Here is a 27,976-nt window from a genome sequence, read left to right on the forward strand (position 1 = left end):
TGAAAAATACCAATGAGTTAGGAAAATTCCCCAAGCTTTTTATAACACTGTCATTACGCATATTTAATCTGTGAAAAATATAAAAATGGGTTTCTAAACTGTTTAACCGATTTTTACGATTTTTGTGCATTTATTATAATAAAAATTGAAATAAATAGAAAAAAGTTTCCAAAATTATCCAAACTTTTTTATTACTGTTACTAAACATTATTAAGCTGGGAATAATATCAAAAATCGATTTCTAAGCTGTTTAACCTAATTTTATGATTTTTGAGCATTTTTTCTAATAAAAATTGAAATAAATAGAAAACAGTTTCCAAAATTATCCAAGCTTTTTATTTAACTGTTATTATACATAGCTAGGCTAGAAAAATTATAAAAGATATTTTTCAGTGGGTATTTCTATTTTTGCTTGTTTTATCCCCTTAAATAATCATTAATTGAAGAATAAATAACAAACAGTTAAAATAAATAACCAAAAATTTTTTTTAACATCATTTACAGTGTAAGTAATCTGGGAAAAATACCAAAAGTGGTTTTCATCTTGTATAATCTGGTTTTGGGTAATTATGTGTATTTAAGTGTATTTAAGTGTATTTCACCTTAGAAAATAGGAGAAAAATAGTATACAATAAAGAAAAATCATCAAAACTTTTATGTAACCGTATACTGTACAACCTGATGTTCTGGTAATATTTCATGAATTTTGGATAATCAGAAATATTTTTCCTATTTTAGGCCATTATAATTACCAAAAAATGGGAAAAATAGGAAGGCATGTTGAAAAATTCTGAAATTACTTTTCTGAGCCTCCCACCACAGTTAAGAGCTGCGAAAATTGTTAGATACAATTTGCATACTACCTAAAGCGGTTTTGTGATTCATTATACCCAAACAAAAGAAAATCGTAAATTATACTAAACAGCATTATAAATCGATGAAATTTAGTGAGAGATCATTATTCTCCATAGGCGTCATTCACGAATTTATTTTGGATTTGTAGACCTCTGGAAATATTTTATATGATTTATTCCCTATTTTATTGAATTAATTATAATAATTAGAGAAAAATGAATTATCTTCTGGAAATTTACAGAGCATCTTCTTTTGTTGATGAGAATCTGGGAAAAATCGGATTTGGTCAGAAAATGGTTTTTAGATATTTATTTGGAAATAAATCTTTCATTAATATATTTGAAAGCTTTTTAACAACAAACTTTGATCATCAAGCATCTAAGCTTGAAGATCATCACATGCATGTTGTTTTGAAGACCATTCATGAGTTTGAATGTTCAAAAATCGTTTTCGATAGAAAAGTTTGGATGCATGTGGTGATTTTCCACCAAAACGTGTAGAAAAGTGCATTTTCATGGTTTTGACTTAGGTTTGGGTCATGGATCTTCACCATTTTGTAACTTGCAAGATGCTTTTGGTGAAAATCTACCTCCATCAACATCAAAACTGAAGTGAATGGACATTCACACAAATTTTCTAAGAGAATGGTGTAGAAGAACAAGAGTGCAAGAAAAACCTTTAAAACTAGAAAGAAAAGTGAAGGAGATTGAAAGATTTTCTTGATTACCATGGAGAAGAACCCTAGAAGATGAAGATTTGAACGTTAAGAGTTGTTCTTGGCTTGAGAATTTCGTGGTTTTAGAGGGAAAGAGAGAGTTTAAGTGTGGTAAATGTTGGAGTGTGAGAGAGAATGAAGGGTAGAGTGAGAGAGAGAGAGAGAGAGAGAAGATGGAGTGATAGAGTGAATTGATTATGTGTTGGGAAGAGGAGAGAGAGGAGAGATCCGAATTTTTAATGAAGAGAGGGTCTCCCTCTTTTAAATTTTATAAAATATAACTTTATTTTATAAAAATATCAAGTTTTTATAAAACATGCACCTTATTCTAAATTTTCCTTCACAAAACCTTGATTTTTGGCTTAGAAAATAAGGTTAAATACTAATGACTTAAATTTTTTTTCCTTGGTTATATTTTACTAAATTGAGTTATTTTAAATTGATATTATATAGTCCATACCAAATTTATGGATTTTTAGGTGTGTAAAGTTTATAAATTTGAGTTTTTAGGGCATTTAGTGTTTTTGAGAGTTTGTAAGTCTTTGGATATTAAAATTAATTAATTTTTGAGACTTCAAACTATTTTAGAGTTTTATAACTCTTATTCAAGTTAGAAATAATGTTTGTAATATATTTTTTATCGGTTTATTGGCATTCTATGTAGTGATTCCGAGATTCAAGCGAAATTGAGGAATCAAGTATACTAGTCCTACTCTTCAACTTTGACTTAAGTTTCTATGAGACTCTGACCTAACTGTTACTTCTAGGTCAAGTACATGATATGTGTATATGATTCATGAAATGGTGTTCAAGTCAAAGAGTGACCCTAATAGAGATAGTCACTAAAGTTAAGTAGTAGTAGAATTCACATATCAATGTGAAATCTAAGCACATTATCCATTGTTTCCAATTGTTTCCAAGTTTTTAGTAGGTTATAACTTACCTTCTAGTTACTAAGTCTAATATGTGTTGTGCCTATATGTGCAACTAAGTCTAGTCAAATCTAGAACCGACTCGAATTTTGACGGTTGTCACAGTCTCCCCCGGTTGAAAGAATTTCGTCCCGAAATTGAATTTGTGACGAATTCTATTAGAACTAAACCGGATGCAATTGTATAATTGGAGAGGTGGTGTCTTTGAGAACTCTTTGATTATTTTGGGTTAATTCTCCAAGGGAAGAGCCCAGTTCTTTATCTATAATCAAAGTAATGTTTCCTTAACTCGAGTTCTATAGTCTAGAATGCAAGAAATTAGGATCATGGAAATCATGATCTGACCATGGCGACCTAGTTGAAAAGATTATCTAGTTAGATATTATCTGAATTAAGAGAGCGATATAAGTTTTGCTGAATCACCAACTGCACTGAGCGTTAAATCCGCATTGATGCTTTAGTCACATTCTAAATCGGCACTAAGTGTAAATTTATCGCCTGTTAAAGAAAAGATTAGGAACAATTTGTTCACTTCCGGGTTGGCTATTACATTTGGAAAAGATATATTCCGAAATAAGAAGGGGTAGCACGAATGAAAGGGAAGCGATCGAGGGTAAGTTACTAAAAATACGTACTAAGGGTAGGCAACGAAGTTTTGGTACATCTCAAATATAAAGTCTATTTTAAGTGTCGTCTATAAGATAAGTTATGAAACGATCGAGGATTTCCGAAGCAACATTTACTACCACGGTTAATCTTACTATAATAAAACAATATTCAAAGAATATATATATTTAGAGAGTCATTATCGCAAATGGAGGTGATGCAAGTTTATGATAAATTAAATCACCTTGTCTAGATAACAATTTGAGTGATTAGAAATGATAGGTAATCTCACTATTATCAAAATGTGTAATAATTCAAAGATAATGAAAATACATGTTTGGCAATCCAACGAAGTAGTAAAATAGTATAAAAATTAATTAAGGTTAAAGGTTTAAGTCATCAATAAAGGAATTTGTATAGAAATATTTGTATTAAATTTTTGAGAAATTGTCCAATTGTCTAAGTCGGGACAAATTCAAGCTTACGAGTCAAAATATTTATGTGAACAAAGTTGAGAGTTTAGGAACTCAATGAAAAGTACAAAGTAGAATGCTATTTTAAGAAATGTGTAAAAATATCTATCATTGAAAATAGTGGATTCTTAATTTAGTGATTCTACAAAAACAATCATTTAGGGAATATATAATAAAAATTTAAGACTTTTGATGTATTTAAATAAAATAAGAAACATAAGGAAACATATCCTTCTCATATAATTTCCGAATATAGAAAAATGATAAGCATAAGAGTATTCATATTGTGTATTAATTATAAGGAGAAATATAATGGAAATTGCATTTTATATCAAGTCTCTGAATTTAGAACGAAAGAAAAAAAAATGTAAATAAGGATTACTTGTTTATAGAGATTTCAAAATAAAAACAAGATGTATATGATTAGAGGCGTAATTGAATATATCAAAGTTGACATAATCAAAATTATGTCTCACGACTATACACGTATTAATCGCTCAAAAAGAAAGGGTAGACTTCTAGTCTTTATATGTACGAACATGATACCACGAGAAGCAAAGTAGACAGAAACAAAGTTAGACAATGTATTATGTTAATATTATGGCGTGCGAGATCTAAAATCAGAAAAAGAGCGAAAAACCAAGTTCAGGGAAAAGAAAAAGGAAGGTAGCGGCGACAATGACTGTTATTTTTAAAATTATAAGAACAATACCTATAGGTAGATTTAAAACCAGGTTGAGATATATTTCAAACTTCAATATTTGATGTATATTGATGGTTAAATGAACATATTCGAGTTTTAAAGTGTTTGCTAAGGATTGCCAAAAATTCACAAGTTATCTATTAAGTTAAACTACAATTGTAAAAAAAAAAAAAAAAAAAAAAAAAAAAAAAAAAAAGAAGAAGCACTACAACTGGTAATTGAAAATCTGACAGTCTTGACCATTTTAGGCTTGAGTCCAACAATGGTTAAAATAGATAAGCTAAAACTCGGTATATTTAAAACAATAATTTCGCGTTGTCGAAAGTGCATCACTGGGATTTTAAAAGTGAACACTAAGCTTTCAAATGCTATAATTTTTAAAAACTTCATAGATTATAAAACTATATTGAAGCAAAGCACACAAATAATGTGTGTTTTGAAATACAAGCATTAGAGATGTATTATAAATATGTTTGAAGTAGAAATTTGCATAAACATCACGTTGGGTTTCGAGAAACACATTAAAGTAAATTACAATGTCTAAATGAGAAAACTGTTAAAAATGTCAAACAAAAGTGTTTTGAAGATTCAATGAAGCTTTTACACATAAAATGAACTTCAATGTCATAGGTCTATGTTTTGTAGCAAAGATTATAAACACGATTATAAAAGAAAATGTTTCTATGTTTTTCGAAAACATGCTAAAATGGTATGCAAGGTTTAAAATGGTTTATATGCCCTTAAAAGCATACATATCCATTGAAATGGATTTGAATTGAAATTGAACTAGCAATGTTAAAAACCAATATTGGTTAAATTGAGTTTTGAAGAAAAGCATTAAGTTAAAGCAAGTTGTCAAAAGAGTTTTAGCGAGAATATGGCTTAAATTGTTAGGAAATGTATACTAAGTTGAATGAAGTGGTTATAAAATATTTTATCGATGATAAATAAAAACGATGAAGCGAAATAATTTTTCGATGGAAGATTAAGAAGTAAGGAATAAGTATGTTAGTGTAGCTGATCGTACCTAAATACTAAGGCGAGTATAAGACAAGTACCTATGTCTTTTTCCCAAAGATAAAGGACAAGAAAAATTGTTTGAAAAAATGTTTTATGGTGTCAATGTAGTTTACGAACTTTTATAGAGGTCAAAGGGATATCCTATGTTAAGTTGTAAGCTTAAGGTGGAAACAAACTAAAGCTAAATTCGTAGCGTAGTAGAGAAGTCTCACGTATGGGTTAAACCTCCGTGTCTCCTCGTGAGTCGAATCCGGAATGCCCACCAATGGTATCCAAATGATTACTTAGTGGTGATTCATCAACCTCCTTACGCGATGCTCCAATTATCATTCGTGTCGATATCGAAACACTTTTTCATAGTTGTAACTCTAGTACGCAGACGATGAAGAGGTATTGAGGAATAATTGGTATAGGTTTCGACTTATGATTATTACTAGTGTATATCTAGCTACTAACCTTACATCTAAAGTCAATAGCTACCGAGGAATACTCATTCTCAGTACTAAGTGCATTGCTCCTAGAGTGGCTAGTGATATAACCTAAGTAGTTACCCTAACATTCAAGTTTTCCACACCACAAACATCAATATGCCAGACACTTCCAGATTCAACTACATTAGATCAATCCCGTAATCGATGCTTCACAACATCTCAGCTGCAAGTGAAGTTATTCAAACTTATTGCAGTTAGCCAGCTTCAGGTCCACGTCCAATGACTGATGCAATAAGAAAGGTTCTTGAAGAGGCTGATAAGCCAAAGAAGGGAGGTAAACGCAAGGGGAAGGTTGGTCTGTCCGAACCTGCCTAGAATCCAAAGAATAAAGTGAAGCGAGTCCGTTGCAAGCCACGAACTCCCACCCCAAGTGATAAGGAGGATTTGAAGGGTTTTGAGCATTCTAACACTTCCTAAGTGTACATGCAACCCTAATATCCTTGGATCTATGTTTGTCTAAAATTCATGCAAGTTGATTTACAAGGTTCATGATCCTATCTAACATACATAGGGAATAGTTTAACTTAAATGTAAGATAGAATAACATACCTTGTTGTTGATTTTGATTCCTTGAAACCTTGTAAGCCTAGCACCCCAAGTGTGATGCCTCAAATGCTTCACACAACACCAAATGCTATGGAGTAGACTTGGAGAGAACGTATAACACACTAAAAATCGGCTCTAGCCCTCTTGTTCTCCTTAGTGTAACCGATTTTGGGAGATGTCACATGGTTTATATAGTGTGTTGCATTAAGTAAACCCTAATGTAACATGAATCTTCATTTCCATGATCCATGGATTAACTCCATGGAGCATCCTATGGGTGGAACCCAACTTGATAATCCATGGAGTCTCTTAGCGCACTATATAAGTTATGGATGATTTACATAATCAACCCATATATTTAATTAGTTATATTTTGATCACTTAATTCATTCTAAATTAATTCTTGATCAAACTAATTAAATAATATTATTAATATATTAGAACTTATAATATATTAATAAACCATAAGTGTTATTTCTCTCATTTAGTTTATCCAATGCATGGTGCTATGCAACCCGAATGGACCATGCCGGGTCGGGTCAAGTACATACCAGAAATAGTTGTGGACTTAGACACCTTATCTAATAGTCTCCCACTTGGATAAGTCTAATAACTATAACTGCAAGTATGACTTCAGGAACCGATCGGCAATCGTAGCTCATTCAAGGTCTCTCGGAACTGAGAAGATGATGATACACCTTTTAAGATAAGTGATCATATAATCCTCTGTTCTAGATATTAGCCGGACAAATACGTGGAACAATGTCTTACTTATTGTCCGGCAGTTTGTTTCCCGATTTCTGATTTGTTTCACAAAGAATTTAATTGAACACATCAACTTAGTTCTGACCGGGCCCGGTACATAGGTCAAGACAAAATCATCGAGGGGCCCATATATCAGCTTCTAATCCAAGAAGGAATAGATAAGCTTCGACTCATATGTTTGCTCTTCTACTTGTTGAATTATACACAAAAGCACTTTTTATAACATCGAGTTACCAATGTGTTTTCATACAATAAATGCATAACCAACTCATAGGCAACATATCATATCTCTAGGTTTGAAGACTTATATGATGTTACCGTCTCATGATCACTTGAGATAAATTCCATGAAGTGATACCAGTGAGCATGGGTTGATTCCAATACTCAGAACTTATGAGTACCCATGAAGTGTTGTCCTAAAACTTGACACCTACAACCAACTTCATGACAGTCTTAATTGATATCTACTTCCAACATATGACCGACTGTGGAAAATTTGAATAATATGAAAAACAAAACATAATATTCTGGAAGTCAAAACATGCAAAGGAAATTATAGTAAACGATAGACAAAAGATGAAAACACTTTACTCATATATAAACACAACTTTTATTCATCATCAAATGTCAATTACACTTTACAAATTTCCAAAATTATCTAACTACTAAAAGTAATATCATCCTTTAGCCATATGCTCCGAGCATGCTAAAGATGCTTAACCCGACTCAGTCCTTTCGTGAGGGGATCTGTTGGGTTCTCATATGATGATACCCTCTTTGCCACGAGGATTCCTTCTTCTATGCGATGTCTGATTAAGTGATATTTTCTGTCGATGTGTCTGGATCTCTCGTGATCGCTTGGTTCCTTGGCTAAGGCAACAACACTTTCACTAACACAGAAAATTTCCATAGGCTCCTTTATAGTTGGTACAACTCCAAGGTCTCCAATGAAGTTCTTCATCAATATTGCATCCTTTGTTTCCTTGCTCGCTGCTATATACTCTGATTCACAAGTGGAATCAGCTATTGTCTCCTGCTTGGAACTCTTCCAAGTGATTGCTCCTCTGTTTAGCGTAGAGACCCAGCCAACTGAGAGCAGTGATTATCCCTATCAGTCTGGAAGCCAGCATCACTATACCCTACAACTCTCAAGTCATTACTCCCACCGAGGGTAAGGACCTAGTCCTTAGTCCTCCGTAGGTACTTTAGGATATTCTTTACTGTAGTCCAGTGTGCCTTGCCAGGGTTCCCCTGATACTTGCTAACCATGCTCAAAGCAAAGGCTACATCAGGTCGAGTACAAGTCATAGCATACATGATCGATCCTATAGCAAAAGCATAAGGTACTCGACTCATTTATGCTATCTCAGCCTCAGTACTCGGGCTTTGAGTCTTACTCAATGTGGCGTTACACTGAATAGGTAACTCTCTTTTCTTGGAGTCCTGCATGCTGAATCTCTTCAGCACCTTATCCAAGTAGGTACTCTGACTAAGTCCAATTAGTCTTTTACTTCGGTCTCTCAAGATCCTTATCCCTAGAATATAGGCAGCTTCTCCAAGGTCCTTCATACAGAAACATTTCCCAAGCCAGGACTTAACTTCCTACAGAGTTGGGATGTCATTTCCTATAAGTAGTATGTCATCTACATACAATACCAAAAAGCTAACTATACTCCCACTAGCCTTGACATATACACAAGGTTCATCTTCACTCCTAGAAAAGCCAAACTCTTTGACTTTCTCATCAAAGCAAACATTCCATCTGCGAGGTGCTTGCTTTAATCCATAAATGGATTTCTCAAGCTTACACACTCTATTAGGGTACTATGTATTGACAAAACCCTCTGGTTGACTCATGTAAACATCCTCAGCCAACTTTCCACTAAGAAAAGCAGTTTTGACATCCATTTGCCATATTTCTAGTCATGAAATGTAGCTATGGCTATTATAACCCTAATAGACTTAATCCTGACTACTGGAGAAAAGGTCTCATCATAATCAACTCCAGGACTTTAAGAGCATCCCTTTGCAACCAGTCGTGCCTTATAAGTGTGTACATTACCATCCATGTCGGTCTTCTTTTTGAAGATCCATTTGCACCCTAGATTCTTACAACCTGGTACATTCTCAACCAAGTTCCAAACTTGATTGTCACACATGGTCTGTATCTCGCTCTCCATTGCCTCTTTCCACTTGTCTGACTCGGGGCCTGTCATGGATTCCGCATAACTATTAGGTTCATCCAGCCTTACTAGTGTCTCATCACTAATAAGTGTATCACCTTCCGTAGTAATATGGAATCCATATTAATGCCTAGGTGCATTCCTAACTCTTGTGAAACACCTCAGAGGTACAGATTCGTCAATTGGATCAATAGGAGTTTCTTACTCAAATTGAGTGCTAGGGTTTGAAGTTCCTTCACCATTTGACTCTTGAAATTCTTCAAGGTCAACTTTCCTTCCACTGTTTCCTTGGCTTATGAACTCTCTTTCTCGAAAGACAACCCTCCTAGCTACAAACACTACATTCTCACTAGGTCTTTAGAAGAGGTAACTAAAGGATTTCTGTGGGTAGCCGATGAAAATACACTTCTCACTTCAAGGTTCGAGCTTATCATGAGTCTCGCGTCTCACGAAAGCCTCGCAACCTCAAATCTTGATGTAGTCTAGTTTGGGTACTTTACCAGTCCACATCTCATGAGATGTTTTGGCAACTTTCTTTGTAGGGACTAGACTAAGGATATGCGCGGCAGTCTCTAAGGCATACCCCCAAAATGAGATTGGTAGCGAAGCTCGACTCATCATGGAACGAACCATATACAACAAGGTTCGATTACGCCTCTCAACCACACCATTCAACTGCGGTGTCCTGGGAGGTGTCAATTGTGAGACAATCCTACATTCCATAAGATAGTCGAGGAACTCTGAACTAAGATACTCACCACCTCGATTGGATCGAAGCATCTTAATGTTCCTACGCAATTGATTCTCGACTTCCTGTTTAAACTTTTTAAACCTTTCAAAAGTCTCTGGCTTATGCTTGATGAAGTAGACATATCCATATCTAATGTAATCATCAGTAAAATTCAAATAATAACAATTAGCATCCCTTGTGGCATGTTTGAAGGGTCCACACACATCTGTGTGTACAAGATCCAACAAACCTTTACCCCTCTCACAAGAACCAGTGAAGGGAGACTATGTCATTTTACCAAGTAAGCATGATTCGCAACTATCATCTGACTTTAGGTCAAATGATTCCATGACTCCATCCTTTTGGAGTTGGCCTATGCGTTTTTTACTTATATGTCCAAGACGACAATGCCATAATGATGCTTTATCCAAGTTATTATCATTAACAGAATCAATACACAATACATTATTTCCTAGGTTATCTACAACAGATACATTTTCATACACACTATCACAAGGTAATGCTTTAAAATAAAGAACATTATTAAAGAAAGCATTAATCGAACCAACTTCATTATCAAATGAAAAGGTAAAACCTTGTTTATACAATGCATGAAAGGAAATAATATTTCCTGCCATATCTGGCGAGTAACAACATTTATTCAAATCTAAGCTAAATCCACTACTTAGCGATAAAGTATAAACTCCAATCTTTGTGATAGGTGAAGCTTTCCTTTTCCCCATGATCAAGTTTATTCTTCCATGCTCCACATTCTCACTTCTTCTTAGTCCCTGCAAATCAGAACATATATGAATACCTCAACCGATATCAAGGACCCAAGAGTTAGAATAGGGTGAGTTATTTGATAAGATAGTGTAAATACCTGCATGGTTGGGTTTAACTTTCCCATCCTTCACATCTTGCTGGTACATTCGGCAGTTCCGCTTCCAATGTGCCTTTTCATGGAAATAGAAGCATTCAGACTCTTATGGGTCAGCAGAAGGAGTGACGAAACCTTTATTGGTTCCATTTGAAGAGGAGCCTTCAAGGGGTCTTACCCTTGGTACCCTTCGAGGGGCTCTTCCTCTTCTTACCCTCCCCTTTCACGATTGCCAACACAGGGGTGGAGTTGGTAGGAGTAGGAGTAACAACCGAATTACCCTTAAGACCACTTTCCGCGGTCTGTAGGAGTCCTTGAAGTTTGCTGAGTGTGACCTCTTCCTTATTTATGTGATATGTCATGAGGAATTGATCATATCACGAGGGTAAGGAGTGCAAAATGATATCTATTGCAAGCTCCTCGGGGAAGTTCACATTAAGCTTCAGCAGACGGTCCACAAATCTTTGCATTTTCTGCATGTGGCCCGTGATGGGTTCACCATCCTTCATTCGGGTTGTTATCATGGAGGAGATGATTTCATACCTCTCTTGTTGGGCACTTTGATGGTATCTTTCCATCAAGTCTTGGTGCATTTCAAAAGGGTAGAAGTCCTCATAGGACTTTTGGAGTTCTGATGTCATAGTGGCCATCGTGATGCATGCCACTTTGGTGGCATCCCTTTCATGTGCCCGGAAGTCAACGATCTCCTGGGGAGTTGCAGTGGTCTCATCAATCTCTTTAAGCGCCTTATCGAGGACATATTCCTTGCCCTCGTAGCGGGTAATCATCCTGATGTTTCTGATCCATTCATTGAAGTTAGATCCATCAAAAGTGACTTTCCCACACAAGTTCATATGGGTAAAGGAGCCATTAGGATTAGAGCTAGAAGCAGCATTGTTTGAAGACATCTGAGCAAAAAGAAAGACAAGATTAGTTTAGATATAAATATAGTCCTTAATAAAACACCCAAATGTAATATGAAGGCTAGGACCTAATCACAATATACTATACTTAGAAGAGGTATGCCGTAATCTAAGTAATAACACATTTGAAAGGTAGGTGAATAACGATTCCCCAATTTCCACCAAAAATGAAATATTAATATATTAAGTTTTTAATTTTGGTTCTTAGAAATTCCTAGATTCTTTTGAGATTTAATGAACTTTTCAAAGGCATGTTTCAATCTCAAGTGTGGTCTCCAAGTTTTGTGACTACGATACCGAGGATCACAAAACGTGGTGTAAAGTAACCATGCAAATGACTTGGTACCCTCAATGTTTATTACTTAATCGATGTGCTAGTTAACCACACGCGCTCCACCGACCTATAATAAACTTTAATTCACCCTTTACCTACCTTATTAAGTCCAAGTTAGTGTGCCGGTTAACCACACACGCTCCACTAATGACTTAGACAAAGTGTAAAGTGTAATTTCATGGATTAGCACCTTATTCACATTTTCGTAAAGTAACTAAGATTGGGAATTTAATAAAACATTTAGTTACTTTATAATATTCATTATACTTTTAAAGATAATTTATAAGTCCTTGTCCTACCCGTTCGGCTAACGACCCTCCACCGATCAAGGAAGCGGTGGGTGAGAGTGGACACCCATTAAGTTGTCATTTTATAGGAAACAACCTTATACCCCCCCCTTATAGACCGGCTTCGTGAATGAGGCGTATTAGCGGTAAGACGACTTAATCTTATAGATATATCTTATTAACTTATAATATTATAAAGTATAAGGGTTGAATTTTAACTTTTAAAATTCTAAGGGTTGGAACTAAATTTTTAATCATGACTTTACTTGTTCCAAAACCTGAGAGAGCAAGTTTTGTAAGCTTTCAAAACTTTTCATTTCTTATAACTTATGAATTAATTGAGTATTAAAAATGAAGACTCTTCATTTTTATAACCCTTTTGTTCTTTTAATGGCTTTTATTAAAGTGTGACCTTTGGTTTTGCCATAACTTGAGGACAAGTTATGGACTCCATTAAAACACATAATAATCATGAGTTAAACTACTAAGTAGGTTACAAACAATTCCTATGATCATCTAATCTTCATAAGTTCAAGAACATGAATATGAACATTTCAAGAATCATAAATTACTCTTAAGACTTGTAATTTTTGATAATTTCCATTGTAAATGGATTAGCATAAACATTACACCATCTAAAATAAGTTTTAAAGCACCAAAACAGTTTAGGGTAATGTTTCTAGTCCATTTCCAGCAACAAAAGTCGAAAATCTGTTGTCAGGGCCTCTTACTCGTCGAGTGCATGAACATACTCGACGAGTAGGATGAATTTTCACTTGGACTCGTCGAATCCCCCCATGGACTCGACGAGTCCAGCCGTAAGACAGCAAGCAGTTTTGATTTTTAACACATTTTTTGCACAAATAACAAACAAACAAGCCTAGGCTTTGATACCACTGAAGGGTTTTGAGCATTCGAACACTTCCTAAGTGTACATGCAACCCTAATAACCTTGGATCTATGTTTGTCTAAAATTCATGCAAGTTGATTTCCAAGGTTCATGATCCTATCCAGCATATATGGGGAACAGTTTAACTTAAATGTAAGATAAAATAACATACCTTGTTATTGATTTTGATTCCTTGAAACCTTGTGAGCCTAGCCCTCTTGTTCTCCTTAGTGTAACCGATTTTGGGAGATGTCACATGGTTTATATAGTGTGTTGCGTTAGGTAAACCCTAATGTAACATGACTCTTCATTTCCATGATCCATGGATTAACTCCATGGAGCATCCTATAGGTGGAACCCAACTTGATAATCCATGGAGCCTCTTAGCCTACTATATTTAATTAGTTATCTTTTGATCACTTAATTAATTCTTGATCAAACTAATTAAATAATATTATTAATATTTTAGAACTTATAATATATTAATAAACCGTAAGTGTTATTTCTCTCATTTAGTTTATCCAATGCATGGTGCCATGCAACCTAAATGGACCATGCCGGGTCGGGTCAAGTACATACCAGAAATAGTTATGGACTTAGACACCTTATCCAACAGGATTCACAATCCAAAACTATGTTTGAGATTCGCATCGAAGAGCAAGTCCAACACGAACAAGATGACACTGCTGCGACTTTGCAACCCCAACTTTCGGAGCCAATACCTACGAACCCTGAAGTTATTTTTCACATGACTACACCTGTTCTAATTACAAATGATTTCTTTTAGGGTTTCACACCTCCTCACTCTCCAGTTACTACTACCACTCCCATCAATATTTCACTATGTCCAACTATGGGTGTTTTGCAATCCTAAACTACTCTCACATAGTCTACTCTATTGTTCACTGATTCTACAGCAACAACACCCACAACCACTAGTGCACCTCCAGTTTCTGTCAATGCATCTAATGTGGGGGAAGGTGCTTCAAGTTTCACTTTTGGTCATGAATTTACTCCTATCCCCCCTCTCTGATGAGATGACCCTGACATTTTTTTTGGGCATGATAATGAATATTTTGAAGCTTTTCGTTTAGTCCTTTAACCATCCAAGCTAAAAGTGATGATGATGCTCTTGTCACCAAAGGGCAGTTCAAGGCTCCTACTGAAAAGATGGATGCTCTGCTCCAGTCATCGAAATTTTCACCATCTAGTGAATTCTCTCAGGCAACGGTTCAAGCATTCCATGGAACCTTAACCAAAGAGCACACTGTGAACCTTGACAAAACAAATAAGGCAGTTGCTAACTATACATCTGTTTGCAAGGATACGGCCAAAAAAGTCAGTAAATTAATATCTGATGCTCAATCTTTTATGAGTACTTTCAAGACATACTTTGAAATGAACACTACAAAGGCGAATCAGTCATGGAACAACCCTTCAGACTGAGAAGGATGCTCTTGAGAAATTTCACGCTAGCATTCAATCTGAAAATACAGAGTTTCACACCTCCATCTCTTCCAAAATAGACAATCTTCATGAAGATTTGGCTCTTGAGAACAAAATAATGGATGAGATCGCCGTCAAAACAGAGAAGGTGAAAGTTTTATATGTCAAGCTCACTCATGATAATAAGCAAATTGACGATCTTTTGTCTAAAAAATCTACGATGAATAGTTTCATAGTTGATTTGAATGCTTACTTGAACAATTTCATTGAAACTCATGATTCACTAATAAAGATCTCTATAAGGAAGCATCTGGTTGATAAAATTAGGCTTGTGTTCACAATGCTAAATAGGGTTGAGGGTGTTTCAGAGTCTGGCACACTTCTGAAACAAGGGGGAGACACTTTGAAGCAATCTACGAAAGAAACCCAGAAACCAACCAATACTACTAAAGATTCTGATGTTCAAAAGCCAAAGTCAAATGTTGAACCGAAGGATAATGTAGCTTCGTGTTCTATAGGTAAAGAAGAGATTTTCGATGATAGTGAAGAGGATGAACCTGCTACAAAATGAGCTGAAACGAAGGAAGGCTCGTGAAGCTGAGATTGATGAACACAATCGCATTGGTAGAGAAGCTAAAAAAAATAGAAAGCGCTTTGTGATGCTCACAACACTCTAGAAGCTAAGAAGACATTTTTTCCTCGTTGGTCTATGTAGAGAATTCTAACTGAAGCAGTTGACAACCCAAGCATTCAGTGGTTAGAGCCGGTTACCTCGTTCGATCTAGAGAACACATTGGATTCACAAGTTGATTTTCAAATTACCCCAAAAGCTTTTTTGTTTCGTAGCTTTGATGTAACTGTTAACAAGTCACTCATTGAATTTTATCTAAAGCATGGCAAGCCCTAACACCTTACTTTGAGCGTAATGAAAATAACAGATGTAAAGGTGATTGGACCTATTCAATCTGACAGCTTTGTCAATGCCAAGTTTAAGACTGCTCGAGGTTTGGAGAGTTCAGTGTTTGAGTTCTCGCTCGCTGATCTACCTTGTTTAAATCCCTATGATTGGATTATGCTGTTACACCTATTGATGAAGGACGAAAAGAAGTATAAACCAATTATCGCTGATATTAAGAGGATGCTGGTTTCGTACATCCATGAAGTAGCAAAGATGGATGTTGAAATTACCTCTGTTTTGCGAAAGAAACTAATAGACCTTCCCGAAGCTTCTGCGAAAGACATCGAGAAGATGAAGATGGGGAAAATTGAAAAGGACAACTGGAGTGTGATGTTTCAATGGGGTTCAAAAGAAAGAGGTGATGTCCATAAATGTCTATTTGCTTTGCCTGATAAACACCTGTTCTTCATTTCCTGCTTGAACTATGTTTTGGAAATCCCAAAGCAATGCAAGGAAAATGATGCAGCTACGAAGAAGTGCTATTCTGATATGATACGATGGTACATTGCAGTTAGTAGTTCATTGCTCAGTATCATGCCCAAGCTCTTCAAGACACAAAAATGAACACAACCATGAAGAGTCTCCTTCCTCAATTGACACAAAGAGGGAGATTGTTGGGTCATTAGATTGCGCCAATTGTAATTATTTTATATAGTCCATTTTATGTAACAGGTTGAGCCTGTCCACCCGGTGTCTTTAATGATTAGGGTTTAGCTATAAATAGTGCATGCATGCACCATATCTCGTGTCGATCCTCTTGTAACCCTATTCTGCCTTTACAGTAACAATTCTCTGTCGAGTTCTTCTAAGGCATAGATTATTAATCATTCGGCAGAACTTTGATCATCATGTTTTTTGTTTATGATTCAATTATCTATTTGAAATCTGTCGACCTACTCTTCTTTATTCTAACAAATTTCATTAGTAACATGTGTAGTTTTAGTAGATTTTTTACATGTATAACAGATATGTATTTTGATTGTTCAAAACAAAGTAACATTAAGCGTTTATTAATCATTCAACTACACTTGACTCAAACTACAATTCAATAATCAGATATATTTTAAAAATATAATGTTTTGTTTAGAAATGAATTTTGTAATATATAAAACAACTAATTATATAACATTTTTTCATTGAGAAAAATGACATCATTTATGTACTCATCCAACAAATGCAAAACCAACCAAAACAATGTTTGTATGTGGTGTGTTCTTTTTCTAGGGGTGAGAATTATTTGGTTCGGAACCGAATAAACCGAAAACCATATCAAACTAAAATCGATTTCAGATCAAACCATATTCAAATTCACTTTTAGGTAAACCGAATTATAACTTTGTTTTTGGTTTGATTTTTGATCACATAAAATTTAGATTAGAACGAACAGAAAACTGACTATCATTAATAATTAATTAACATATATATAAATATATATATATATATATATATATATATATTATACTAATTTATTTTTTAAAATTATAATAATAAAGTAAAACATTTTAGCCTTTCTATAGTTTTAGCAATTTAGGGTTCACTTATAACGACTCATGACCCTTATTCCGTTAATCCCTCAATAAATTTTGATCGTCGTCGTTACCTCATTTGTCGTTCCTGTTCAAGTTTCACCACTCATGTTGTCATGCAATTGGCGTACTCCAAGAATGCTGCAAAGCTACAAACGACGGTACCTCAGATAGTCTAAGCTCACCACATTAATGAAAACTGGAACATTGTAATTTATGTTTGGAAAATTGTAACACTAAATTTTTAAGATAATATTTGGTTTCGTTGGTTTCCAAACATAACTAGCCTGAATTAGAATTTAGTTTTCGGTTAGGTCTAGACGAATTTGACTTCGATTTGGTTCGGTCTTCGCAAGAATTTGATTTTTATCAAAAACTGAATCATGCTCATTAATTCTCTTTGCTGGCAGCTTTGAAATTCACTTTTTTTTACTAATCAAAATTGAATCTTAAACATATGGTTTGCCACACCCCTTCCCATTGGAAAAAAAAACAAAGTCATGTATTCATTATTTTTTACTTCTTTCGCTCTCGGTTGTTAATATATTCGACTCTAAAACCATTATTTTTGATAATATACTCCACCCCTAAACCATCATCTTACAAATTCTTTATATGTTCCTACTATCGTCCCAAAAAATTACATTCTCATCTCAGTTGCAACAGCCCATGAAAACATACACAAAATCCAAAATACCACTCCTAATAGAAAATAAAAAAATGTTATGTTTGTTGCAATACCCCTCCTAAGCATTATTCAATGGAATACTATTCACCAGCCCACGAAATAAATTACGATTCACTAAAAAGATGTTATGTTTGTTGCAATACCCCTCAAAAATTTACGATTCACTAAAATAAATTATTTGACAACTTTCGAAACGAGAATAATTACAAATAAGAAAATGATATACTAAAATAGATTATTTTTCGAAAAGATATTATTCAGCGGAATACTATTCACCAACCCACGAATGGGAACAAATATTCGAAATAAGTTAGTTATTGTTGTCACATCGCTTTGCTACTATTCGTTGTTACAAAATTGATTCATAGCAACTTTGTTGCAAAACCATCACATAACAACATGAGTGTTCTTAAAAATATAACTTGTTTATAGATGGAAGTAATTACCGAAAGAAAACTATTCGTCGTCGTCGCTTTACGCGGATACACCGCTAGTATATATATATATATATATATATATATATATATATATATATATATATATATATATATATATATATATATATATATATATATATATATATATATATATATATATATATATATATATATATATATATATATATATATATATATATATTGAATTTGAATTAAGTCCGCTATGCATTAATTGATTTGTATTAGACCATAGAGACAAAGTATGTATACCAAATTGTGTTTCCTAAGAGTTCATCAATCATCATTTTGTTCAACAGTTAGTATACCAAATCATTAAATCTCTTTTAAATGATTGTGAAAATTTACGATTGATGTAAACACAATCTGATTATGTCATTTGCTTTTAATCATTTGTTTAACCTCTTTTTTTTTCTTAAAATGATTTCATTAAGTTGATAGATGTGGGATGGGCCGATGATGGGTTGGGGAATTGTCCGAGCAAAACCCAAAATCTGAAGGATAGGGGATTCAATTCTTCGTATCCATCGGAGATGGAGGTGAGAAGGGGGACGATGTTAGACACTTGATGATGGGGATATGGATGGTTAATTCCGTGCCATTTCCATCCCTCGCTTTGAATAACATACATACGTAAAAGATGAAACATTCACATTTTCAAAACTAAAATTAATGTAATATAAGATTATCTTGTAATTAAAAATATGTATTTGCTTAACTATTTAATTTGTTAACGATTTTTTACAAAGTAAATTAGCGTGTATTATTTACAATACATATGACGTGTTCTAAATAATTGAAAATTATAGACAAAAGGAACTAACATGTTTTTGTAATAATTTTTTAAAACCACGTTTGGGTATATATATATATATATATATATATATATATATATATATATATATATATATATATATATATATATATATATATATATATATATATATATATATATATATATATATATATATATATATAATACCTCGGTAGAATTTAAAAACTAGTTTGTTAGAACGCCAATAACGAAAATTATCTGGTCATCTTAAGTTGTAACAACCGGCTTCATTTTTGTTTTGTTTTTTAATGATAGTTTTTTTGCTATATATGCATCAACTTTGATCATGAGTTACCACTGAGTTTCCTTCCTTCAGTCATCCTGAAGAACACATTTACAAAAGTACTTCCTCCTCTGGAATGGCTATTTCCATGGATTTTCTCTCTAATCCATTTTCCATCCCCATAATCACAACCACATATCTTCTTCTTCTTCTTTGTCTGTATGTCTACAGTCAACAAAGAAAAGGCAAGTTGACGAAGAAATATCATCCAATTGCTGGAACCATGTTGAATCAGCTTTTTAATTTCCATAGATTTCATGATTACATGGTTGATCTTGCTTCAAAACACGGAACTTATAGATTGATTACCCCTTTTCGCTATGAGGTTTATACATCTGATCCCGTTAATGTTGAGTACATTCTCACGACCAATCCCGAAAATTATATCAAGGTATGTGACCTCATGTTCACTGATTTGACTTTACAAGCTTCTTGATTTAATGTTGTACGTTTTGACGAGGTTTTATGCAATAATCATTCCAATTGCATATCAACTTCTTAAACCAGTTTATTACTTATTTATTGATTATTGATATTGATTTTACTTTCTCAGTGATTTGATTTTTGAAACGTTTTACGTAAAAATCATACTTATTATAGTTTCTCAGTGATTTGATTTTTGAAACATTTCATTTCACGAGGTTTTATGCAATAAAGAATTTGGTTTTAGTTTTTAAACCTTAACTGTGCCCTAACTGATTGGAGATTGTTCCATGATTTAATTGTTTGAGCTACCTGTGCCATAATGTGTTTGACATGTTTACTTGTTTAGAATTGGGTTCATCCTAAGGCATCTACAATACATTAAATACATTAATTTTTATAAAGTTAAATAAATTGTTATATAATTTTTCTACGATTCAAACAATTATTTTATTTTTTTTCTCTACAATACATTGAACTCTATAAATTTCAATTGAATGTTACAAAATGTAATTTATAATAAATATTTAAGAATTATAAACTTTTATTTTTCCATTAAAAAATTCATTAATCATTAAACTCGAAATTCATTGAATACCAATATAACATCTCATAATAATAGAGTTTTATCCATTAAATAACAATATGGATCTGACATATTATTCAACTCTTTAATTGATGTTCAAAATGAGTTTAACATAATAATGTAGCATGCACTAAACTTTATCTCCTAATTAAAATCAAAACAAAATTATATTAATTTTTACGTTAAAATAAGTATATTATCAGGAAGAGTAATCATTGATTAGTTTTCAAGCTTTTTGTTTTTTAGTATTAGATTTCGAATAACTTTATGTAAATAAATATATTATAATAAACATTCTTTATTAGTGACGATATCGAAAATTGTTTGTTTAACTGTAATTTAACTCATTGCTGTGAAATGTTTGGTAAAAGGCTTTCCAGTCATATTTTAACAGAAAGATTATTCGACAACTAACATGAAACAAATATATATTATAATATATAAAAAAAAAATATTAGAAAGTAAAATATGTCGAGTAATTTTTATACGAGAATATGAAAGACGTTAAAATTATTACATACAGTATATAAATACGAATATTTAAAACAATATTAAAAGACTATATGGCCGTTACTAATTTAATATTTGAAGCTTGGGATTTGGATCCGATCCAACTCTGGTGGATCGGATTAATCTGACGAGGTCCATCAAATGTAGTTTTCCAATCAGATCGTATTTGGAACAAAGATTCAGTTCTTTTGAACAAAGATCCAGTTCTTTACGTATTTTGAAGACGTAAGATTCCATTTAGGGACTTCAAGTTATGAGATATATTTGCTTCAGTCGCTCCCGTCCTAATCAGATAAAAAATCGTGTCTTTCAACCTCATGAAATCATAATACCTTTCATTATTGCAATATATGATCCAAAAGTTTTAATATTCTCTTTATTGAAAACATCTTTGATGTTTAACAATTATCGAAAAAGTTAAATTGAGGGACAAAGAGACATCTTACAAAATAAAAATGTATTTGCAGGGAACTTATAACCACACCATTCTAAAGGATCTTCTTGGTAATGGAATATTTACCGTTGATGGGGACAAGTGGCGAGAGCAAAGGAAGGTCAAAAGCCACAATTTCTCCACGAAAGCCTTAAGAGAGGTCAACACTTTAATATTTAGAGAAAATGCGGTAGAACTCGCTCACACATTATCTGAAGCAGCAACTAACAATCAAATTCTCGATATGAGTGTAAGTCAATTAGATACATTAGATACATATGACTTATTATATATGTCCAACCCAAAAATGTGTGATATATAGTTCGTGAAAACAAAAGCGACATTTGATTATTATGTTTTGATTATTGAAATTCATGGTATATAATGTATAAACAGGTTATCTTTATGAGAGCTTCATTGGACGCGGTTTTTAAAGTTGCATTTGGAATGGATCCAGAGAGCATGTTTGGTTCATCTGAAGAAAGTGTAAGATTTAATGATTTTTTCGATGACGCAAGTGCAATGACACTTAAAAGGTATGTAGATGTAACATGGAAAATCAAGAAATATTTCAACATCGGAACCGAAGCAAAGTTAAAGGAAAATGTCAAAGTGGTTGATGAATTCGTTTACAAGTTGATCAAGATCAAGACCGAACAAATTGATAATAATGAAGATTCGGTAAGCTTTTGTAATTTTTTTTTAAGAAATTAAATATCTTTCTATGTTTTGTTCCTATATATCATCTATCCAATTAAATGGTGACATGTGTAACATTTAATTTTCATTTAATGAAATTTAAAAATATTTTAAGATAATGATATATGACTCATGTCATTATTTAAATAGATAGCAGGATTTATAAAAATTAAAAAATAAAAGGATATTTAATTTTTCTTTATTTAATGATGAAAGCGCCTTAGAAAAAAAAAAATGAGTTGTGGGATCAATTGGTGGCACAAGGGTGGACTTTACCTTAATCTTTTCCGATAATAAAAAAAAGTGTACTTTGAATCTCGAAGTCATACAAACTATATTCAACTTCAAAGCATATATCATCTCATTTGACCATTGATTATAAATATTGCAGCGATACAAAGGAGACGTTCTAACAAGGTTTCTTCAATTCAAGGACATGAGTCCACAGTATTTGCGAGATATAATTCTCAACTTTATAATTGCTGGAAAAGACACGACTTCTTCTGGTATGACTTGGTTTATTTACTTGCTTTGCAAACATCCAGAGATCCAAGATAAGGTTGCAAAAGAAATCAAAGAAGTAATCAAGTTTAAGGATGTAATGGATTTTACGGGGTTTGTAAATGTTATGACCGAAGATGTTTTAGAAAAGATGCATTATCTTCATGCAACTTTGACAGAAACTCTCAGACTCTATCCAGCAGTTCCATTGGTAAATTTTATAAGGATTTCTTTATTTTTTATTAACTTTTTTTTTGGATAAATTATGTTTAATTAAACATTTGAGAAATCTTGGGGAATGGAAACGAAGAATAAAGGTTAAATGCAAAATAATAACCTACTTTCATTTACTTATTTGACATATTATCCTACTTTCATTTATGTCTATTACAACATTGTACTTTCGCTAAAATATTTCTTTTAAGACGATCGACTTTAACAACTCTTTCTATTTATTATGTTATACTTTCGATCTTGTCATTATACTTTGAAAATATTATCCAATTCTACCAATGAAAATCACATCAGAATTTTAAGTAAGATTGCTAATTTTTTCCAAAGTAGAATACTACAATGGGAAGAAATGAAAGTACGATTACTTATTCAGAAAATAGTAAGCGATCTTCATTTATTGCCTCCTTTGTCAAATATTACAAAATCAAGGTTTCATTGTGTAGTGTTCTATGCATGATCTTCTTTATTATAATTACATGTTTATATGGAGATAATAATATGCATACTTATTCTTAAAATTATATAGGGCGTGAAGATATGTGCGGAAGATGATGTTCTACCTGATGGTTGCCACGTGAACAAAGGGGATATGATGACTTACCAACCTTATGCAATGGGAAGGATGAAGTTGTTATGGGGTGATGATGCAAATGAATTCAAGCCAGAGAGATGGATCGATGAAAATGGATGCTTCCGACCCGAAAGCCCCTTTAAATTTACCGCTTTTCAGGTTAGTACACTGTTATTATTTTATTTAAAGTAATAAAATTTCAAAATAACCAATTCTATATACAATTGAAGTGTGATTCTAACATACTTTTATTTTGAATTAACAACAGGCTGGGCAAAGAATTTGTTTGGGGAAAGAATTTGCATATAGGGAGATGAAGATATTTGCATCCATGATTTTAGGTTGCTTCGTTTTCAAGTTAGACGATGAAAATAAACAAGCAAAATTTAAAAAGACATTAAATCTTCATATCAATGGTGGACTGCATGTTCGTGTTTCCAAAAGAGCTCAATAAGATAACCTTTCAACTTATTGTTATGATATATGTATGTATTTACTTTTCCGTGAACGTTTTTATTCGTAAGATTGAAATATGCTTCCAATAAACCTATGATTGTAATAAAAGTATGTGAGATGTATTTTCTTGTTGATGTGAGTCTTAATTGTTAATATCAACAGATTATAGTTCATAGTGTTTTAAATTCGTATTAATTATGTTTATTGATTTTATAGTTCTCTTATTAGTATTGTAGATATTTTAAAACGTGGTGTTTTTTGTTAACCAAACAAGATTTTCATTTTTTTTTTTCTCTAATAGCCAATAAATCAAGACATATTCTCCATTCAGTATTGACTTATAGAAATTTATCCTTATATTTTCATTTTCACAAGTATTTGATAATTTCCTTAAATTTCTTTAAGCATTATATATACATACAACACTTCATCAGAAATAGAACACGACCAAACTCAAAACATTACCTAACTATTTAACACACGTGTCATCTAAATAAAAACATAAAAAATGTTTTAAATCTTATAAGTAGTGTACTTACTAATTATGAGGTATAGAACACCGGCATTTTTACCCTAGAAACACTATAATGTTGGTGGTATTATGTGATGTCGGTTAGTGAACTTAGAGTCTCTCCTCTTTGCACCAATATATGTCTTAATAGCTCTCACCTATAAAAATTCCTTTGAGATGGGTTTAATGTCAATAGTTAGTAATCTTACCATCATAAAAATATCTCCATGGACAATCCATAAATGTCAGAACCATCAGAGATAAAGTTAATTACCTTGACATCTGAGTATGAAGATGCTATTCTTTGGGGAAGAATTTCTTAATCTTAGGCTTTCTGGTTGATCTTATCTTTCCTTCTTTGTAAGACTTTCTTTTAGTTTCCTTTTGCTCAACAAATAACTAATTTCCTTTCTGAGGGCGAAGCAATCTTCGGTAAGATGTCCAAAGTCTTCGTGGTAAGAATATCACTTAGATTTATCTTTCCATCCGTATGTTTTGTCGTTTTCTTGGGTCATCTTGCTTTGTCCCCAAGATCCTGTATTGCATAGAGCAAATCTGAATTATTAACTATTAAACAACAGTCATATATTTTGGGATAATCTTCATCTGTCTCTTTATCTTATAGAGCATTAACCCTACGATTCTCAGGTCTTGAGTAAGGTTTAGCTTTGTAAGATTTTTGGAAGAAATATTCATTCTTCATGTTTAGATGATCGTAAGACATATTCATTATCACCTTGTTTTTTTTTCTTCTCAGACCTCAATGATTCATCATTTCCTTGAGTTACTCTATAAAGGTCACTTATTAGTTTCTCAAAAGTTATACTACAAGAAAATTGGCAATTAAACATTTTAATGAGATGTGAGAAAGAAGTGATAGAGTAAGGAGGAATGTTTAGGATCCATTTTAATGTAGATCCTGTAAGGGTTGAACCAAAACCCTTTCTTAGAAAGGACTTGTTAGGATGTTAATGAATTAGAACAATGTCAATGTGTTCTCTATATTGGGTGACATACTCTTGAGGATATATGGTCCCATCATACATCTTCATGTTGGGCATCTGAAACATCTTTGAAACTTTGATATCACATATAGGATGTGAAAATACTGAAACTTGATGGCTGATAGGGGACACCTCTAGAAAGGGTTGAATCACACCCAAGACTTGAGATCATTTCAGTCAAATGCATTAATTCTTTCGCTATGCCGGGGCTCATCCCAACATCTTTTTCATATGGAGGAATTTTGAATATTCCTCAAAGATCTTGGGAAGTAGGACCTCCTGTGGTGGGAGTTCCACAATATGTGAAGATTGGGGCCTACCTTCGGGTGGTGTCCTTGGTTTGACGTTCTTAAGATACACCGGCTTCAAAGTTGAATATCATGTGTGGCATTTCTTTAGTTATCCCTCCTGGATGTTGGTTTGGCGAATATGTGAAGGTGGATTTTCTTGGAACTTCACATCTTTCTCTGAGGGATAGAAATAGTTGGAGGGGGAAGGTTTTGACCAGCCAAAACAAATGGAACAATACTAGATGTGGATTTTGGAAAATAGACATTTTTTGTAAAAAATGCAAATGATTAAAAAGTATTAATAATTCAAGTTTTGAATTCATGGAGGCTAAGTGCCATGGCATGGCAATCTATTCGCCACAACATGGCTTCTATTTAAAGACAAAACCTAATTTTAGGGTTTGTGCCCTTATCTAAGGGATGTGATGGCTAGAGTTGCTCACCCTCAGCCTCCATAAGCAAAAACCTAACCTTTATTGCAAACTCTTGTGGTTTTGTTGTGTTTGGTAGTGTTTTGAAGAAGAAGAAGAAGAAGAAGAAGAAGAAGGTGCCCCTTAAGCTTTGTTTTAGCAAGCAACTCTCCTCATCCTACTTACACACGTTTTCTAGACTCTTATAACTCCTTAAGATCTAATTTTATGTTACTAGCTTCTAGAAGCCCGTTTGTTCCTTAATCTTCATGGTATGGGAGTTTTGTAGGTAGGATTCCATAAATTTGGCAAATTTATGGATCATTGTGGTCATCTTAGTGTTATATGTTCCAGATCTAAGGATCCTTGGAGTTTTGGTCCCATACACAATCTTACACTTGATAATTGTCATGTTTTCAACCTGAAATGGAAGGGACATGAATTGGACACGCATGTACATAATGCTATGATTTTTATAGTCCACTAGGTGTAGGAAATCCTTCTGCAAGCCTTAGATGAGTAACTCTAATTGATTAAGTTCTTAGTGGGTGTTTGCATACCTTGAGTTTCCTTTAAGGACTTAGGGTTTGAGATCTTGACTTATTGAGATGTCATAATGGATAAAGTTGGAAACTTTATCCATCAAGACTTTAGGGAGAACCAGATATTATGACATCTCGAAATTTAGGTCAAAAACTATAAACGGTTAATTCACAATAAATCTGTTTGTAATTTAACTCATTTAATTTTAGTGCATCTAGTGTAAAATAAATGAATTCATTTCAATTATTATATGATACCAGATGATATCTTACCTCCAAATGTGTAAATTGGTAACCGAAATGGCCAGTCAATTCCTTGAATTTAGCTTCGTCATAAGAAATTTTCAAAAACAAAATGGCCAACCAATTCCCTTTCCCATGTTTTCTTCTTTGATGTCTATTCTTCTTGGAGTAGAGTTCACCATCTAAGTACAAGGTATGGCACGAAAGTGTGTTGACTTGGTTTTAATTGCATGGTGTATAAGGCTTGTGTGTGTCTCTATTTGCTATAGAAAGGACCCTCTTCTCCTTCATTTATCACTCAAACCCCAACCTTCATTCTCTCTATCTCACACTCTGTCAATCTCTCTAAAACTCTCCCGCTCGGTTCCATTACACCATAATAAAACAACTTCCACCGGTGGATTTTGCCATTGTGAATCACCCAAAACATCACTCCCTCACAACCCTCCCTTCCTCTCCCTCCCCCTCTTATTTCCTTCCTTGTCGATTGTTTTCCAAAGAAAAAGACACCGGACAGCAAGGTTGCCACCCAACACCCCCACTGCCGCCTCACTTCCACCATGTAGATCACCAGTCGACACCACCTTCCGCCACCTCCGGTTGTTGCTCGTAAGAGCTCCACCCCTTCTGTTATTTTGTTATTGTTTAATTTTTTTGATCGTAAAAACCCTAGAACTCGTTCGTTTTTTTTTGTTTTGTATGTGGTGCATAAACATCGAACACAGGAGGGTGAAAAAGTCCCTCCTGTTTAATTTTCCTGTTAGTTAAATCAAAAGCTACTCTCCTTATTTTTTTACAAAACAAGTCCTAAACACCCAAATCTTCATTCCAAATAAATTCATAAACCCCTACTTGAAAAATTCTTACAAAAGAAGTCCTAACTGATGTGTTTTGAGCATTCTAACACTCCTATGGTGTACATGCAACCCTAGATACCTTGGATCTATATTTTCTCTAATATTCATGCAAATAAGCATTTTCCAAGGTTTTCATCCTAACTAGCATGGCATGGGGAACTTGTAATACAAAAACTACTAGAA

General features: G+C 33.5%; 1 protein-coding gene across 1 annotated transcript; it reads left to right on the forward strand.

Moving 5' to 3' along the window:
- The first annotated feature begins 19,524 nt into the window (after window positions 1-19,524).
- LOC111909557 (cytochrome P450 704C1) lies at window positions 19,525-24,109 on the forward strand. The gene is made up of 6 exons (XM_023905352.2): window positions 19,525-19,914; window positions 21,510-21,725; window positions 21,872-22,156; window positions 22,566-22,886; window positions 23,436-23,639; window positions 23,749-24,109. Exons 1-6 carry the CDS (start codon window positions 19,600-19,602, stop codon window positions 23,932-23,934), a joined length of 1,527 nt encoding a protein of 508 aa, XP_023761120.1. The 5' UTR covers window positions 19,525-19,599; the 3' UTR covers window positions 23,935-24,109.
- The last annotated feature ends 3,867 nt before the right edge of the window (window positions 24,110-27,976 follow it).

This window comes from Lactuca sativa, chromosome 3 (assembly GCF_002870075.4).
Source record: "Lactuca sativa cultivar Salinas chromosome 3, Lsat_Salinas_v11, whole genome shotgun sequence".
Lineage (NCBI taxonomy): Eukaryota > Viridiplantae > Streptophyta > Magnoliopsida > Asterales > Asteraceae > Lactuca > Lactuca sativa.